This window comes from Podarcis pityusensis (genome assembly GCF_964106645.2).
Source record: "Podarcis pityusensis genome assembly, chromosome: 13".
Classification (NCBI taxonomy): Eukaryota; Metazoa; Chordata; class Lepidosauria; order Squamata; family Lacertidae; genus Podarcis; species Podarcis pityusensis.
In genome coordinates, this window is record NC_138038.1 from 13,118,889 (window position 1) to 13,136,996 (window position 18,108).

At 50.7% G+C, this 18,108-nt stretch overlaps 1 protein-coding gene across 7 annotated transcripts in view; it reads right to left on the reverse strand.

Annotated features, from left to right (window-relative positions):
* Positions 1–18,108, reverse strand: part of ADAM11 (ADAM metallopeptidase domain 11) — a gene marked incomplete at its 3' end in the record, with an annotated part of 84,394 nt that overhangs the window by 16,491 nt on the left and 49,795 nt on the right. For all 7 annotated transcript variants that reach the window (XR_013978547.1, XM_080976671.1, XM_080976670.1 and 4 more), the window contains 12 exons: positions 17,936–18,026; positions 16,428–16,479; positions 16,206–16,305; positions 13,340–13,411; positions 12,255–12,347; positions 10,244–10,324; positions 9,876–9,926; positions 8,890–8,953; positions 6,593–6,692; positions 6,317–6,436; positions 863–1,031; positions 188–302 (listed from right to left, as the gene is read on the reverse strand). Coding sequence is in view for 6 of the 7 variants with exons in the window: in XM_080976671.1 (XP_080832797.1) it covers positions 188–302; positions 863–1,031; positions 6,317–6,436; positions 6,593–6,692; positions 8,890–8,953; positions 9,876–9,926; positions 10,244–10,324; positions 12,255–12,347; positions 13,340–13,411; positions 16,206–16,305; positions 16,428–16,479; positions 17,936–18,026 (1,108 nt within the window). The remainder of the gene's footprint in view (positions 1–187; positions 303–862; positions 1,032–6,316; positions 6,437–6,592; positions 6,693–8,889; positions 8,954–9,875; positions 9,927–10,243; positions 10,325–12,254; positions 12,348–13,339; positions 13,412–16,205; positions 16,306–16,427; positions 16,480–17,935; positions 18,027–18,108) is intronic.

Here is an 18,108-nt window from a genome sequence, read left to right on the forward strand (position 1 = left end):
AACAAGGCATGTGGAAGCCAACAGCAGATTCGAGAAAGGGCTTTGGGATCTTCAGAGAGAACACAGAGGAGGGTCTCTGCTATGACCTCATGTTGGTCTAAGGACCACCACATTTGCAATTTTGATTTGCAAGTGCATGAGATAAGTTTCTGGTCACCTTTAAGAGAATCTCGACCTGCAAACTTACCCTTGTACTTTTCTGTCTCCCCTGTGGGCTTTGGATCTGGGATGGGGTCATAGACACTGCAGTCCTTTCCTGTCCAGTCAGGATAGCAGATGCATTGGCCCTCATTGCTGCAGACCTATAACCAACAAAGAAGCTGCATGCTTTGGTCCTTGAAGATGTTCTTCTGATGTTTGGTTAGTATCCTAAAAATGCCCGCTTGGGCTGCTTTCGGAAGAAGCAAGTTGCTTTCCCCTATGGTGGCGTGGACACAGTTACAAGATGAAATGGGAAAAACAAATTTAAATCCCCCAACCACATTAAAAAAGAAGCCAAAGCATTGTTTTCTAGCCTTTTCCCCCATGGCGGGGAGAGACCATTTCTGAATGAGATTATTGTCAAATAAATTAAATGCATCCATCACTTTCGATTTTGCCATCATGTAATACATCATATTACACTCATAGAACGTAATTATTAAACGTATGGACTGGGTCATGATGACATCCATTTTGATCCATACTTTCCAACTTCAGAAAAGGCTAAAGGAGGCTCCCTCTCAACCCTCCAGTTTCAAAATCATTGTCCCCAAGACTTGGCCCCTGGAGGAAACTGGAGCAGATGGCTCAATATTTGCCTCTGTGCAGACCATACTGCTAAGCATATGCTAAGAGCAAGGCACTTGTTCACAAGTTGTACCCCGTGGTCAAAGCAGATCTGGCCACCCCAGCTGCCTGGACAGGTGCTGAAGTTAAAGGCGGATACAGGAAGGCATTTGTGGTCAAGACACAGCATGCTGGGTCCACAGGGCGTCCCGTCTTCCACGTAGCTCACATCCGTGCCATCCACAAGCTGAACATGGCCGCCCCTAGGAGAGGAAAAGAATAGTTCCACTGTGTGGGTGGAATACTTCATTGCTCCCACACATGAAAAAGACAAGGCTCTATAATTACAATGCTGGTGGAGATAATGGGGGAGGGAGAGGAGCCTACCAGCAACTTCTTTTCACAATTTGTTATGTACTGAGTTGAATAGGATCCAAACTGTAGCAGTCTGATTGGTCCTAGAACAATAGGATCCAAAAGGCAGCAGTCTGATTGGTCCTAGAACAATAGGATTCAGAATGCAGCAGTCTGATTGGTCCTAGAACAATGCAGCAGTATGATTGGTTGGCAGGAACCACCCAATCCTGCTCCAGATAGAAGTGAATCCACAACCTGATTGGCTTACAGTAGAATTCCAGAATTAGCCAATCATGTGCAGCCCATTGTGTAAATAATGTATATAAAGCAGATACTGTGAGGGGACATTTATTCATCCCTCCTCACCACTATGAGCTGAATAAAGAGCATGAAATCACTTTGCGACTCTGAGTATATTTCACTGGCGACGAAGGTGGGATCCCGCTGAGCTGACTGCCACACACAGCACCGCAGCACCGCCAACTGCCGCACCGCTGCCTCGCACCGTGTATCCAGGCTTCAGCTCCGGGGCACAAGGAACTCAGAATGGCAGCCAACAGCAGCTTCTCGCCATTCAACCCAGCATCTGGAGACTGGGAAGCGTACGCCTCCCGTTTCACCTTCCTCCTAGAAGCCAAAGGGGTCACCGACGAAGAAGACGCCAAGAAGAGGGCGATATTCTTCAGCGTCTGCGGAGAGGAGACGTTTGAAATCGCCCGGGCTCTCCTTGCGCCTGAAGACGTCGCTACTGTTCCATACAAAACAATAATGGAACAGCTGAAGGGGCACTTTTCGCCGCAGCCCTCAGTGGTGGCTCGTCGAAATGCCTTCTACGCAAAGCGGCAAGCCCCTGGGGAAACCATAACTGGGTTTGTGACCTCTCTCCGCCAAGCCGCCCGGTTCTGCAACTTCTCAGAGCTGGAGAACATGCTTCGTGACCGCCTCGTCGGTGGCCTGAAGGATGAGAAGCTGCAACGGCGCCTCTACGCTAAGAAGGACCTAACGTTCCAGGTCGCTCTGGAGGAGGCCCTGGCAACAGAAGCTGCCGAGAGGTCGACCCAAGAGGCACGGCCGAGCCTGCCATCCCAACCGAGGGTCCACCATGAAGACCTCACCGACGACTCAGGATCCGACAGGGAGGAGGTGCACCGAGTACAGCAGCGCACTCAAGCAGCGCACAGACCACAGCTGCCTCGACGAGAAGGAGGGAACTGCGCAAGCTGCGGGGAGAGTCACGAGAGGAGGACCTGCCGTTTCCGCAACGCAGAGTGCAGGCAGTGCAGAAAATCGGGACACATCGCCCGGGTGTGTCGGGCTCGGCCCACCCGACACCAGGCATCAGATGACCAATCCAAGAGCCCCAGGTCCCGGGGCCCAACGCACCAAGGCAACTCGACGGAGCTCACGGACTTCCAGGTATACCAGTTGCCCCACCCCAACGTAGAGAAAATTTATGTAGAGGTACAGATAGAGGGGGCCCCATGCCGCATGGAGCTTGACACGGGTTCAACTCTATCCATAATCTCGGCAAGGACCTTAAGGAAACTGTGTCCCACTGGGGGTCCCAAACTCAGGCCGGCCCCATTCACCCTCCGGGACTTCCAGAAACGTAAGGTCCCCACAATGGGGGTGGGGACCTTCAGGGTGCAATACCGAGGGCGGACGCGGCAACTGGACTTGCTTGTGGTCAAGGGCCCCTACATTAGCTTACTGGGATTGGCATGGTTTGGACCACTGGGGCTAGCTGTCACCGGGGTGAACCACACTAGCTTACAAGTGGACGTGGACGCCATATGCAAGGAATTTCCAGGGGTTTTCGATGGGAAATTGGGACAGTATACGGGCCCCCCCATTGCGCTACAGCTTGACCCCGCAGTACGACCGGTCAGGCTCAAGGCCCGCCGGGTCCCGTTCGCCTTGAAACCCCGTATAGACGAGGAATTGGACCGACTCGTAGAGCAAGGAGTGCTGGAGCCGGTGCCTAATGCTCCCTGGGAAACCCCAATCGTCACACCCGTCAAGCCTAATGGTTCGGTCCGCATCTGCGCAGACTACAAATGTACCATAAACAAGGCCCTCACGGCCCACGCATACCCAGTGCCAGTGGTCAGCCATGTCCTTGCCACCCTGGCTGGGTCGAAAATTTTTGGCAAGCTGGACTTGGCCCAAGCATATCAACAGCTGCCAGTAGATGAGGCCACAGCAGAGGCACAGACGATTGTGACGCACAGAGGAGCGTTCAGGGTAAAGCGGCTGCAATTCGGTGTCAGCGTGGCACCAGGCATATTCCAGAATATAATGGACTCTCTCCTTAAAGGGATTCCTGGCGTCACCCCCTTCTTCGATGATGTGTTGATTGCCGGCCCCACACCAGAGGAGTTTGAGGACCGCCTCCGCACCGTTCTGCACCGTTTCCAGACGGCGGGTCTCAAGGTGAAGCGGGAAAAATGTCTACTAGGAGTGCCTCAGGTGGACTTTCTGGGATTTATGGTGGACGCAGAAGGGGTCCACCCGACTGGGGACAAGGTACGGGCCATTTGTGATGCCCCAGCGCCCAAGAGCAAGACTGAACTTCAGGCCTTCTTGGGACTATTGAACTTTTACCATTCCTTCCTTCCCCACAAGGCGGCGGTAGCGGAGCCCCTACACAGACTCCTGGACAAGCGGGCCCCTTGGGTGTGGGGCCAGCGCCAGGAGGCCGCATTCCAGGCAGTCAAGGACTTGCTTGTCTCAAACTCGGTCTTGGCACACTTCGACGAGAGGCTGCCGGTGGTGCTAGCATGCGACGCCTCACCCTATGGCATTGGAGCTGTCCTGGGGCACCAACTCCCGGATGGAAGAGAGGTACCGGTGGCGTACTTTTCCCAGACACTCAACACAACCGAGCGGAACTACTCGCAAATCGACAAGGAGGGTCTGGCAATCGTAAAGGGAGTAAAAAAATTCCATGATTTCTTGTACGGGCGGCCCTTCACCGTGGTGACTGACCACAAGCCGTTGCTTGGCTTGTTTGCCCCCGAAAAGCAGACCCCCCAAGTGCTGTCTCCTCGCGTCCTCAGGTGGTCAATTTTCCTTGCCAGCTACCAGTATGCACTGATTCACCGACCTGGGAAGGCGATGGGCCATGCGGACGCCCTCAGCAGGCTACCACTACCGGAAACAGGCCCTGACCCAGCACCTGCACAAGAGGTTATGAGCCTGGAGCTGCTTCCCGACCGCCCCATTCAGGCACAAGAAGTTGCACACCATTCCAAGAAAGATAGGGTCATCTCCCGGGTCCTGGACTGGGTGTGGAGGGGATGGCCCAGCAGCAGCCCCGGGCCAGAATTCGCCGGCTACACAACCCGCAAACATGAACTGTCGGCCCACAAGGGGTGCCTGTTATGGGGAAGCAGAGTCGTTGTTCCCCAGCCCCTCTGCAAAAGGGTCCTCACAGCCCTACACGAGACACATCCAGGGGTAGTAAGAATGAAGGCCCTTGCCAGGAGTTATGTGTGGTGGCCGGGGATCGATGGAGAGATAGAGGCCTGGGTCAAACACTGCCAGGCCTGCCAAGAATCCCGCCCAGATCCCCCAAGGGCCCCAGTCCAGTCCTGGGAGTCCGCCCGAGCACCATGGTCACGCCTGCATGTGGATTTCGCTGGCCCCTTCCAGGGGAAAACATTCTTCATAGTGGTGGACTCCTACACCAAATGGCTGGAAGTCGCACTGGTACCGTCCACTTCCACGTCCGCAGCCATCCGGGTACTACGCAGGCTGTTTGCAACCCACGGGCTCCCTGACACTCTCGTCTCAGACAACGGGACTGCATTTACGTCAGGAGAATTCCAAACCTTCACAGCGCAGAACGCCATCCGCCACATCCGTTCGGCGCCGTTCCACCCTGCCACCAATGGCCAAGCAGAACGCATGGTGCGGACCACCAAGGACACCCTTCGCCGCATGACGCAAGGGGACTGGGAGTACCGCCTTGCCACATTCCTTCTAGCACAGCACAGCACCCCCAGCTCAACGACTGGCCGGAGCCCCGCTGAACTACTAATGGGTCGGCGCCTTGCAATCAGATTGGACCGCCTTCACCCCGATAGAGCTCAGGATGAGGTAGTGGTGGGGGAAGGCAGGAACCCCCGGACCTTCGAGGCCCAGGACCCAGTGTACGCAAAGAATTTTGGGGCAGGCCCAGCATGGGTACCCGCCACAATCACCAGGGTCACTGGCCCCGTGTCGTACGAGGTGCTAACGGATGGGGGGCAATGCTGGCGCCGCCACTGCGACCAGATACGGCGACGATTCCCGGGAGAAAACCAGGAGGAGGACAGGTCAGAGGAGTCCCAAGGGAACAGCGGGGCAGTGAGGCCCATAGAGCAGGAGGGGCCAGCAGGAGAGGCAGAATCAGTAAATACAGAGAGGACCCGTGAGGCCGAAAGGACACCGGAACCAGAACCACGACTGAGCGAGCCGGTTGCACCAGACCAAACAGCCGCATCACAGCCAGCATCCTTGGAACACGAGCCAGAACCCGGAGCCCGGACCAGGGAACACCCCAGGCCACAACGCACACGTAGGCCGCCGGCATACCTTGAGGACTATGAATGCGACCTCCCGGGCAGGACTGGAACTTAGAGGGGAGGGGTGTTATGTACTGAGTTGAATAGGATCCAAACTGTAGCAGTCTGATTGGTCCTAGAACAATAGGATCCAAAAGGCAGCAGTCTGATTGGTCCTAGAACAATAGGATTCAGAATGCAGCAGTCTGATTGGTCCTAGAACAATGCAGCAGTATGATTGGTTGGCAGGAACCACCCAATCCTGCTCCAGATAGAAGTGAATCCACAACCTGATTGGCTTACAGTAGAATTCCAGAATTAGCCAATCATGTGCAGCCCATTGTGTAAATAATGTATATAAAGCAGATACTGTGAGGGGACATTTATTCATCCCTCCTCACCACTATGAGCTGAATAAAGAGCATGAAATCACTTTGCGACTCTGAGTATATTTCACAATTCCTGTTGCTGCATCTCATGATGTACTGTGAGAGACACCTGCAATCCACATGGAAGCTGTGGTGGTGTGCCTGCAGGACTCTGCCAGCCAGACTTTGCTAATTTGCTGAGAAAAGAACACCGGGGAGGAAGTGCTTAACCCTCCCCCCACTGCGGACGGATCTAGAATGTGAGGCTCCACTAACCTGCAGTCAACGTAACGCTTCTGGTGATAGAAAGTCATGGTGGTGATTTCACCAAGAAGTTCGCCCATACGCGGAGAGCCTGTCACGTTGGCGCAGAGGAGGTATCCACACAACACGTCTCTGAGTGCAGGGGGAGGAGAAAGAACCAGATAAGCTACGTAAAGAAGGGATTTTGCACCAGCTTGGCGGCTGCGGTAGTGTGGTGGTCTGGTGCAGTGCATTGTAGGAAGGGGACACAGTGCATTCTGGGAAAGGGCGAAATCTGAGATTACTCACTGCTTGATGCAGGGCACCCAGCGGTTCCCCTCGCGCCCGCAATTCCCTCGCTCAGTGCCTTCAACATTCAGCTTCTCATAGCAAAACCTTTCAGCTGAAGCTTGAGTCCCAGGGAGGAAAAGAAGAGGGAGGTATGACATACCAGAGAACGTAACACACATAGACTCCATACTTCCCTGACCCAGCATTACATTCTCTACAGAGCTACTCTTCTGAACAGCTGCTCATCAGGACTTCTAGCGAAAGCCAAAAACCCTGCGGGGTTTTGCTCCAAAAAGATTTTGCAAGGAAGGGTGTAATTCTACCATTGATCTGAAGGTGGCGCTGGTGCCTTCAGATGACTGGCAGTTTGCAGTACAGTACTGTACTTATTTATTACTGTGACACTGGGAAGATCTCCATGGAACACAACTTTTTACCAGACTCAAAGCTGGTGAGGCCTTGGGGTTTATATTACCCGTCCAAAAATGTTGCTAGTATCATAAGATCCCAATCTAACAACAGCAGGACAAATGCAAAGCAGGTTGGGTATCTGGGGTTTTAGTTTTACACTCAGAGAGGCAAACCTTCATAACGGAATAGTCCACAGTTTAACCAGATTATGACAGTATATTTTGCTGCCACTATTGTGGCGACTGAGGTCAAGATGCTGCTTTCTTCGCTCTGCCCTTCTCCACTTTCACAATTTGGAAAACCAGGGTTTGGATTGTATGGAATCCCAGGGAATTATTCGCCTTATTTGTGGATGACACGTTCCTCTTTCTAGTTACAGGTAGGTAGCTGTGTTGGTCTGCCATAGTTGAAACAAAATTAAAAAATTCCTTCCAGTAGCACCTTAGAGACCAACTAAGTCTGTTATTGGTATGAGCTTTCGTGTGCATGCATGAGCTTTCATGTACATAAAGACGTGTGCATGCACACAAAAGCTCATACCAGTAACAAACTTAGTTGGTCTCTAAGGTGCTAAAGGAAGGAATTTTTTTATTTTGTTTTGACGTTCTTCTTTGTTACAAACCCAGAATGATCTATCCCTACCTTGAAAGTTCTCATCTAAATCAACAGCTTGGGTCATTCAGGGGTATTTGTTCCTCAGGCGCCTCTGCATGTTGTGAACTGTGATCTGGATTGCAAGGGTTAACCTAAGTGAAGCTGCTGGCGGATAGGTCTGCAATCGGACAAGGAGATAGACTACGGGAAACCTAGCTTGCAAGTCCATTGGAGGCCTTCTAAGGACATCTTGGTACAAAGTTTTGTTGCAAGTCAGTGCCAGTTTCAGAGAGCATCCAACTTAAGCAACCCAGACTGTTAACTACAAATTAAGCCCCTCTTACATCGTGCCAAACAAGAACAGCATGTCTGGTCTTTAGCTGGGGTGTAGCCCTGACTATTTCATTATCCTAATGTTGTGAAATGCTGCAAAGCCCTTGCCCTCTGCTCTTGACTTGGCACTGGAAAAATCAGGATACAAGATGGAATCGAAGCCAGCCAGGCACAGACAGAGAAAGAGATTGGCTGGGTATCACTGAGAAACTAGCCTATAGATGGACGAGTTTGAAGACTCTCTCTCTCTGTCTCGCAATTAAATTTTGCATGTTAGCATCTCTTGGGAACACAATGACAGGGAAAGCTGAGGATACTGCTATCTGTTCATCAGTGATTTGCTGGTACTGAACCCTCATCAGCCTTTCAGCCCTTGGCATGGCTGCAGGATCATCTTATGCTGTCCCTCATTGACTCAAGCCATTAACCACCTCCAGCTAAGGTTGCTAGGTCTATAACCTCCTGGCCAGAACTCAAACAATATGCCTCTCAGCCTAGTTGTACCCCACTGCCAGCAAAAGAGAGCAGTGGGGCAACAGAGTGGGTATCAAAATGGGAGGTGATACAGCTGCGTACGTCCTCCTTGCCCTGCTCCTTTTAAAGCCACAGGAAGAGCCTTCAGGAAGAGCACCTGGTGGGGTTATGCAGGTAGGGTGGCTGTTCTGTCTTCCCAAAGCTGCGTATTGCTGTCACTTACAGAGATGGGGAGTTTGGTGTGATACAGGCACACCAGCAGGAAGGGATTGGTCCTCCTGCTGCAGCCACACCACACCAAAGCTTCCAATGCCCTGTGCTTCCCATCTTGGTAGGCAGCAGCAATGCACATCATTGGGAAAACAGGAGCAAAGCAGTTCTACCTGCACATCCTCCCCAGCCATACATCACCCACTGATGTTATGGGGACGTAGTGGCAACATGAAACCAGGCTTCGCTAAAAGCATCCCCCACTCATCTGAGTGACCAAGAGCACTACTTACCACGGTCCCACAATGCACTGCACTGGCGGTCCCTGGTTTTACAACGGCCTCCATAGCACCGGCCCTGCGCAGCAGAAAGTCAGAGTTGTTAGAGGTTCACAAGATCCTCACTTGATCATATGCCTCCGTGGACAAATAGAAGGCTCTAATGTATGGGGCCTGGGAGTGCAGATTCAGCTCCTCAGGTCTCTGCAGAACTTAAGGTTGCATGAACCATTAGAGTAGCTATTCTACAGAGCAGAGGTCTGGATAATTTGGGGTCACTACGAATAAACTAGAATTTCCCCAAGCAATTTCCCTTTCTCCATATTTGGAGCCAATGAAATTTCTTTTAGCATAAATTAATGGGTAGGGAGACAAGAAGCTGCATTCCCAGGAAATCTTAAAACACTGGGAGCCTGAAAAGCTTGCTGCTTTCAGAGCAGAGTAGACACAAATAAAGGTGTGTCCTGCTGATCAGCTTCGTCTGATAATATAACTATCAGACGCAAGCTGCATCATGCTCAGAGGACTTGACTCATCACACTCTTGACTTCCTCCCTACTCTCAAGCCGTACAATATATGGTCACTCTACAAAGATATGTTTTCCTTCTCCATTCTACTGGACATTATTATTTGTAACAGAAGCTAGCAGTGAGCTCCTTTGTACTTTTCTGAATTGCCTAAAAGTGAATATTTCACCAAAGCTGGCTTTCCCCTATCACAGTGATGCACTGCTAGGAGAAATTGTGCCTAGCAGAATTTTCACCTGCTATGCAACCCTTAAAAGGCACAGGCACACTTCTCTGGCAGTGGGTGCAACAACTTTAACCATACATTCATTCCCTTGCTTTCCTTCCCTGGTGCTGGAACTGACCAGGATTTGTCCAGCCTACGCATGGCAAAGGCACATGGATGCAACTGACTATGGGTACAGCTATGCCCCTCACTGGCAGCAAAGCCAGGGATATCACACCCAAGTGTGAAGCTGAGATACCAACCTTACCTGTTCATTGTCACAAAAATAGCCATCCTGCTTGTGCAAATTGGGTGGGCACTATGGAGCAAAGAAAAAAATACAGAGAGAGGGGAAAGGCAAACATAAATATTCAATATAGAACAGGACACGATACTTCACAGTTCTCCACATAGCTAGGATTGGAGGATAGGGCATCCAGATTAGCTTGAGAGCTTCCTGCCAGAATCTGGCCCATGTGCATCTCATTTTAGAAATTAAGGCCCTGGAGAATCAGATCTTGGAGGTGCGGGAGGCATCTCCTGGTGTTCAAAAGGGAGGTGATTTGACTGGAACCCTGAAGTGCATCTTCCTGATTCCCCTGATCAGATCTTTGCCTGGTAACTTGCCCATCTCACCTGACTGGAGTCACCTGTGCAGGTTTCAGGGATGTCACACTCATTCACGGGATCTCGGCAGGTTACACCCCGTGGCTCATACTGCAGGATGCGAGATGGGAAAGAAGCAAAAGAGTTATTTAATACTGGCTGGTAAGGAAAGGAAACAGGCAGAAACATCTCCCCACTGTTCTTGTTCAATGTGCTGGCCTTGGAGGTGAGGGGAAGCTAGGCTCCGCAGTCTACTCAAACACTCCTTTCCCAACCATTCTCAATGCAGAAAGAGAAATGTTGTCCGCACTCTCCCTGGAGCAGCATGGCTTGCTGCATTTGTGATCTCACTTCTTTTGATAATGAGAGCAGCAATGGCAACTTCCTGCAGTAGCTTGTACATCTGTTTATCGAATGTTCATCCAGGTTTGTTTGCATAAAACAACACCGGCTATTTATTGAAAATTCATTCTGCTTTGATTGCAGGGAGGTTAGAGGACATTGTTATCCCACACATTCCAGTGCATTTTCCTGACATTTTTCCTGAGAATGTCCAAACACCACCCGGGGCCAGCAGACGCCCCTGAGGCGGGCAGGGCACAGAGCGAGCTGGCTGCAGCTCGCCTTGCATTCTCACTCACGCACCCGCAGCCTCTCCCACCCCACCTCCCCGGTCAGGCTTGACCCAGGGGGTGGAGGACCCATGGCTGTGCACATTGTGTGCCAGCAACCTCTCTCTGCCCCTCGGGCCAGGCTTGACCTGGGAGATGGAGGAGGCGTGGCTGGGTGCCTTACGCACCTGAAGCCTCTCTCCGCTGCTGTGTAGCTGCATGTGCCCCAACCCAGGAGAGGGGCGGCAGCTCTCTGCCACCGACTCTCCACTTCACCCCCAGGTCAGAGGTACAATACAATAATCTTTATTGTCATTGTCCCATACAGAACAACAAAATTGAAAAAAATCTACATCAGACATTAAAAAACCAACAAGCCTGCTATCCCAACTATCCCAGCCTGGTTAGCCCCTAAAAACTCTGCTACCCCATAATTGAATATACTCCCATAGAGACTACCTTACACTGTGTTTAAAATCAAAATCGCATTTGGATAGAAACTGTTTCTCAGGTGGCTAGTCTTAGTCTTTATAACCCTGTACCTTCTTCCAGAAGGCAGAAGCTGAAAGAGATCATTTCCAGGGTGCGCACTGTCCTGCACTATCTCGGCAGCTTTCTTATGGCACCTGGAAGCATAGATTTGATCCAAGGTGGGAAGAGTGCACCCAATTATTTTCTCCGCAGTCTTTACAACCCTGGACAGCATTGTTTTTTCCCTGACCCGGAAGTGGAGCTGCACAAAAGGAAGCTGCTTCCGCAGCTCCAGAGTCAGGCTCCGATGGCTGTTGTAGGGGCGCCTAGTCAAGCATCCTTCAGAAAATGCGCCCAGGGCGACCAGCCCCCCACGCTATGCCACTGTCTGAATCTGCCAGGAAGTGACTGAATCCTAGCCAAAAATAGCAACAGTCTGGAAGCACCCAAAGAGTCAAGTGGTTGCAGAAAGACTCACCTCATGCCTAGGACCCACAGTAATACTTAGAGCTGGACTTTTTCAACACAACACAACATGTTGGGGTTCAGTCCCTGTGAATAGTCTAGAAGCTTCTATAAGACAGCTGAAGCTAAGCAGTTGTGGAGTAGACTAATGACCTGGAAGGGGAGTGTGTCACATACACATACGTACACATGCATGATGTGTGTATGTATGATATGCATGTGATGTATGATGCCTTATCTGCCTGGATTTATTTTGTAGAAAACCACAGACAATTGTGCAATAAAAATTCATGCCTCACATGGGCAGTGCCCACTGTGCTTTGGCCTAGTGTGCAGCACGCCCACAGGCACAGCTGATTTTTCATCTGCTGCAGTGTTCCTTAAAAAGGTGCCTCGCTTGAAACTAGTGCCAAGTAGACTCTGAGTGGAGCTTATAGCTGTGGGAACACCTCCCCCCGCCCGCCTCACCACTGCTGCCAATCTCACTCCCTTACCTTGCAGCCTCGGCAGCACAAGCCATCACTGCACATAGCATCGTGTGTCAATGTGCATTTCTTGCAGCAGTTCCCCCCACCTTTGGAGCACTCCTTCAAGGGGGCAAAGCAGAGAGAGAGAGAGAAAGAGAATAGCCAGATGTTAACTTCGCTGGGAATTTTGGATCAGAGCTGGAACAAACCCTGTCTAACAATGGGTGCCTTGAATTCTGAACTGGGCCCTTTATGCTGAGACTGGAGACTGTCAGGTTCCTCCAAGGCTTTCACTGAGAGAATTTTGCCATGTGTCCCAGTCTCCACCTCAGTGCTTTAGTGATGCAGTATCTTCCAGGTGACGCGGGTGGCGCTGTGGGTTAAACCACAGAGCCTAGGACTTGCCGATCAGTAGGTTGGCGATTCGAATCCCCGTGACGGGGTGAGCTCCTTTTGCTCGGTCCCTGCTCCTGCCAACCTAGCAGTTTGAAAGCACGTCAAAGTGCAATTAGATAAATAGGTACCGCTCCGGCGGGAAGGTAAACGGCGTATCTGTGCACTGTTCTGGTTCGCCAGAAGCGGCTTAGTCATGCTGGCCACATGACCTGGAAGCTGTACGCCGGCTCCCTCGGCCAATAAAGCAAGATGAGCGCCGCAACCCCAGAGTCGGCCACGACTGAACCTAGTGGTCAGGGGTCCCTTTACCTTTATCTTCCAGGTACAATTTCTTGCCCTTAAAGGCACAGTAACCTCAGGGTCTGGGGCCAACAAGATAAACACTGCCATTATGTGTGTTCACCTTTGCCTTGTCTGTTTTCCTAACCTCTACCACTACTTTCTGTCCCCACTCACTATCTACTGTTCCCCCTCTATGGCAGATAACCTTCCACAAGTCTGTGCTCTCCAGATATTTTGGAGCCCCAGTCAGCTGCCCATGCCAAGGCCTGCGTCTTGCACCAAGTTCCTGAAATACCCCAGCCTCCTGAAATAATATGAGGAGCTCATAAGCATGCAGAAGTCAGGACTGAATAAGAGGCCCAAGTCCAGCAATGCCATCCCCACGTCACCCCACCTCCACCCACATGGCAGTTTCAGCCCCACTTGACACTTACCGCCAGAGACCCACAGTCACATTCTTCTCCTGCCTCTACAAATCCATTACCACATTCAGGGGGATCAAGGAGCTGTAATAAGGGGGGGGGGCAGAAAAGAGATTAAATCTTTAGCGGCCTCCAAGCCATCTTCTCATTTTGCATGTATACCTTGATATTCTACCCCCACCTCCTTTTTGCACTAGGCCAAAACTGACCCCTCCCCCCCATTTCATGGCCCCATTTTGAGGGAATGGAGAAGGTTTGCTGTTAGAGTAGAGATGGAAGTGGCATTTTTTTGTTAAGTTATCCTTCCATAAACTAAATTTCTCCACTGCTGCACCAAGCGGCAGCCTAGTTGACCACTCATTTCTTTGACAATGCCTTACTTGCATTGCTGCTTGCAATGACAGAGCAATCTAGTTTACAAATTAAAAATTTAACACGGCCCAGGAAAGCCCTTCCAAAAGTATCATCAGCAGATGGCCAGGGTTCAATCTTCAAATATTTCATGAACATAAGAAGTAATGTCTACGGTGATGCTGCCGGGTTTGAACATTATAAAAGAATTAACAGGTTTCTTTCTATTGATTATTGAAGGGAGCAAGGAGAAGAAATAAAAAAAGACCAATTTATGCCTTTCTGACCTTCAGATAAATGTGTGTGTGTGTGTGAGAGAGAGAGAGAGAGAGGGAGAGAGCAACTAGCCCCCAGCACATGGCTGTCTCTCCTTTCCACTTTAGTCCTCCTCCCCAAAATAATGTTACTGAAGAGATGCCCTAGCCCAGGGATGTCCAACAGGTCAATTGCAATCTACTGGTCGATCCCTGCAAGGTTTTGGTCGATCGTGGTTGATTGTTGGCCTCCTCCGGCCCCACCCTCTCTCCCTGCCCTCCATTGTTGGAGAATGGAAGACGGAGTTTACAAACCGAGCCTGTTTTCCCCCCAGCAATCCTTCAGTGAGTTGCTGTTTCTCTTTGACCCCAAAATGATGTAAAAACATTGCGCCTCCCCTTCCAAAGCTAAACAACTTATGCCTCCCGAACCCCCTAAAAACGGGGCTTTTCCCTCCCTAAAAAAAGCTGAACAACTTTGACCTGAACCCCTAAAAAATGGGGGTAGATCACTGCCAGTTTTTAATTCTGTGAGTAGATCACAGTCTCTTGGAAGTTGGCCACCCCTGCCGTAGCCCAATGTGTTTCGAGTTGGTTGTAGTGGTTTTGCACAAGACACAGTCAAAAGAGTGTGAGGCCCACAAGAGTACTTGCCAGTATAAGCATAAATGAGTAGGACAGTGGAAGTGCGCACCCCATAAGCAGCTCTGGGCCACCACTTCACTAGAAATCTGTGGTCTTTGAGGTGCACTAGCACCATATCTGACTCAAATGTTTCATTTCTATGCAAGTCCATCTCATCTCTGCTGCCTCCACACCAAACTTTGCCAATGTACATATAATTCAATACAGAACTTGAGCTATGTATCCCCAAATAATTTTGGGGTCACCCCAAATCATATACTCGCAACACCAACAGAATGTACCCTATGCCACATCCTAACATTGTGGCTGGACAATGCTATATGAAACCGCTGGGATAGATCATCAGGGGGTTTGGGCTGGATGTTCATCAGTATGCAGATGACACCCAGCTCTACCTCTCCTTTAAATCAGAACCAGTGAAGGTCGTGTGAGTGCCTGGAGGCGGTTGGAGGATGGATGGCAGCTAACAGATTGAGGTTGAATCCTGACAAGACAGAAGTACTGTTTTTGGGGGACAGGGGGCGGGCAGGTGTGGAGGATTCCCTGTTCCTGAATGGGGTAACTGTGCCTCTGAAGGACCAGGTGCGCAGCCTGGGAGACATTTTGGACTCACAGTTGTCCATGGAGGCACAGGTTAATTCTGTGTCCAGGGCAGCTGTCTACCAGCTCCACCTGGTACGCAGGCTAAGACCCTACCTGCCCGTGGACTGTCTCACCAGAGTGGTGCATGCTCTGGTTATCTCCTGCTTGGACTACTACAATGCACTCTACGTGGGGCTACCTTTGAAGGTGACCCGGAAACTGCAATTAATCCAGAATGCGGCAGCTAGACTGGTGACTGGGAGTGGCCGCCGGGACCACATAACACCGGTTCTGAGAGATCTGCATTGGCTCCCAGTACGTTTCCGAGCACAATTCAAAGTGTTGGTGCTGACCTTTAAAGCCCTAAATGGCCTCGGTCCTGTATACCTGAAGGAGCGTCTCCACCCCCATCGTTCAGCCCGGACACCCAGAATGGCTGGGGAAACTCAGCCAGATGGGCGGGGTATAAATAATAAATTATTATTATTATTGGAGGAAGCCGAGTGTCTGGACCTATTTCACTCTGATCTCAAGTCAGTTGTATGGACACTGCCTTGCTCGCTCTGATTGATAACCAGGTCCATTCCCCTTGACTTCTCTATGGCTTTTGATGGCCACAGCACCTTCTGGACCAAACCAATGCCATGGAGGTGTGAGCCTGGGGATACTGCTTTCTACTGATTCCAGAACCTGAGGAATTCCACAGTGCTGCCTCCTGTCCCCGGTGCTTTTTAACATATTCACAAACCCGCTGAGAAATATCATCAGGAGTTTTGGAACGAGGTGTCATCAATATGCTCTATCTTTCCATGCCATCTGAATCGGAAAAGGCCGTTCAGGTGTTGGACCGGTGCCTGGAAGAATTAATGGGCTGGACTGAGGCCAAAGAAAATGAAGCTGGATCCAGACAAGATGGGAGGTTTTATGTGTTCCAAGTTATCGAGTCCGGGAAGTGGCAAGGCAGCCGGTTCTGAATGGAGTTGCACTCTCTCGGAAGATTCTTTGGCAGTAGGCTATAGGTAAGAAGATGAGTGCTTTGGGTTTACCTTCAGTGGCTTGTTAAAGAGACAGCTCCCCCCACCATCAGCCAGGAATTTATTGTACTCATCAATGCTGCAGCGTGAGAACTTCCGTGGCAGGTAGAATCTGTGGGTTAGAGAAGAGAGCCATGGGCATACATTAATGAGGATGCTGTTCCTGACTGCAAAGTGAAGCACTGCTCCGACAGCTTTGCCCTTTGGTGAGCCTCATCTCTTCCCCACACTCACCCAGTGTCCTCCATAATACAGCCCAGCCATGAGTCGGGACAGCGACAGTCGCCTGCAGAGAAATGGGGTGATAAGAAAAGAAGGAGATGCCTTGTTAAGGAACTGGGAAGCGTATATTCTGTGACCAACCTCTTTTCTCTGCCTACACTTTGTGTCTCCAGAGTCCCTAGTTATTCGTTCAAATGGAACCTTCTAATCCAGGGGTCAGCAAGGTTTATCTCGCCTGGGCTGGATCGGTCCTGCGGAGATCCCTCTGTGCGCCAGATTGCACATGCGAGCAAGCGCACCTGTGATTTTCGGTGTCTGTGTCTGTGCAGATGTGATTTTCGGCATTGGCATCTGCACAGATATGATTTTTGCCATCTGCGCGTGCACAGTTGTGATTTCTGGCACCGCAGAAGCGAGTCCCCACGTTGCACTGCACCAGTTTAGCGCAGCGCACGAGCGGGCAGCCCGGTTCAGGGGCGGCTCGTGGGCCAGTAAAACGACCTCCATGGGCTGCTTCCAGCCCATGGGCCTTAGATTGGTGACCCTTCTTCTAATCAAAGAATCCTAGGACTGTTATCCCCAGATGTCACTTTTCCCATCCTCTGTCTTAGGACAATACATCCCATTAACAGCAATTCTGTCTGTAGAACCTGCACTAAGAATCTCCAACAAGGCTCGATGACCGATCCTTTGCTCCAGTAGCTAACCATTGGCCAAATTTATATTTAGCGGAGCTATTTCACACAGTGCAAACTGATTTGTTTGCGTAACATCTCAGACAAATGGCAGAATGGTGCAGTTTCATTTGATCTAGCAAGCTCAGCTCTTGAGCAGCTCACCAGAGTGGCTAAGGCAAAATCAGGAGATCAGACATGCCTTAAAAGTATGTCTCCAGTTCAGAAACCAGAGCGTGTACATATTTGCAATCTCACTCTTCTTAGAGATGCGTCAGAGGCTGTCATCGCTCCCTGCTGTCATGATCTGAACCCTGATCAGCAGCCAAACTCTGATGCAGAAGAGCAAGATGAACCAGCTGCATCAGGATGGCCAGTGATGCAAGCTCTTGAGGTCCTGAACCCACACCTGGGCCCTGATACTAAGCTGAAGCCTGTCAGTCATGAGGCCCACAAGTCACAGCCTTCAAAACTGGGACCCCCAGAAACAGCAATCCCTGAGTCACATTCCTTGGGGCCTTGAATTCCTTGGTATCTGCCCAGCAGCACAGGGTGCTTTAAGCACCAGGGGAGAACAGACTCAGATTCCATGGAGTGCTATGCTTCAGACCAGAGGGCTACCCCTTGAAGCTCTCCACTCTTCAAGGGGATGGGGCATTAGATGATCAGTTGCAATAAAAAGCCTGTGGAGCTCCAGACCTGGTTAGCATAAGCTGTCTGCTCAAGGCTGTCCGAAGTCATGTAACTTCTGTCTAAATATGCTTAGAGGTCTACTGCGCCCTGTGGACTCCTGCTTATGGTCAGGTCAGGCTATTTCTCCATTCAGTCTGACACCCAGCTACTTACCTGCAGAGGTACGGTGCTTGTTCCACATCATTCCAATGTTTTGCCCCAGGGTCTGTGCTAACGTTACAGCCATTGCTCCCACGTTGCCATACTTTGGGAAGGAAGAAGATGACATCATGTTAGGAAGCCAAGGCTCATCTTGTGGAGCGCTGCTTTGAGTAGGTTTATCTCTG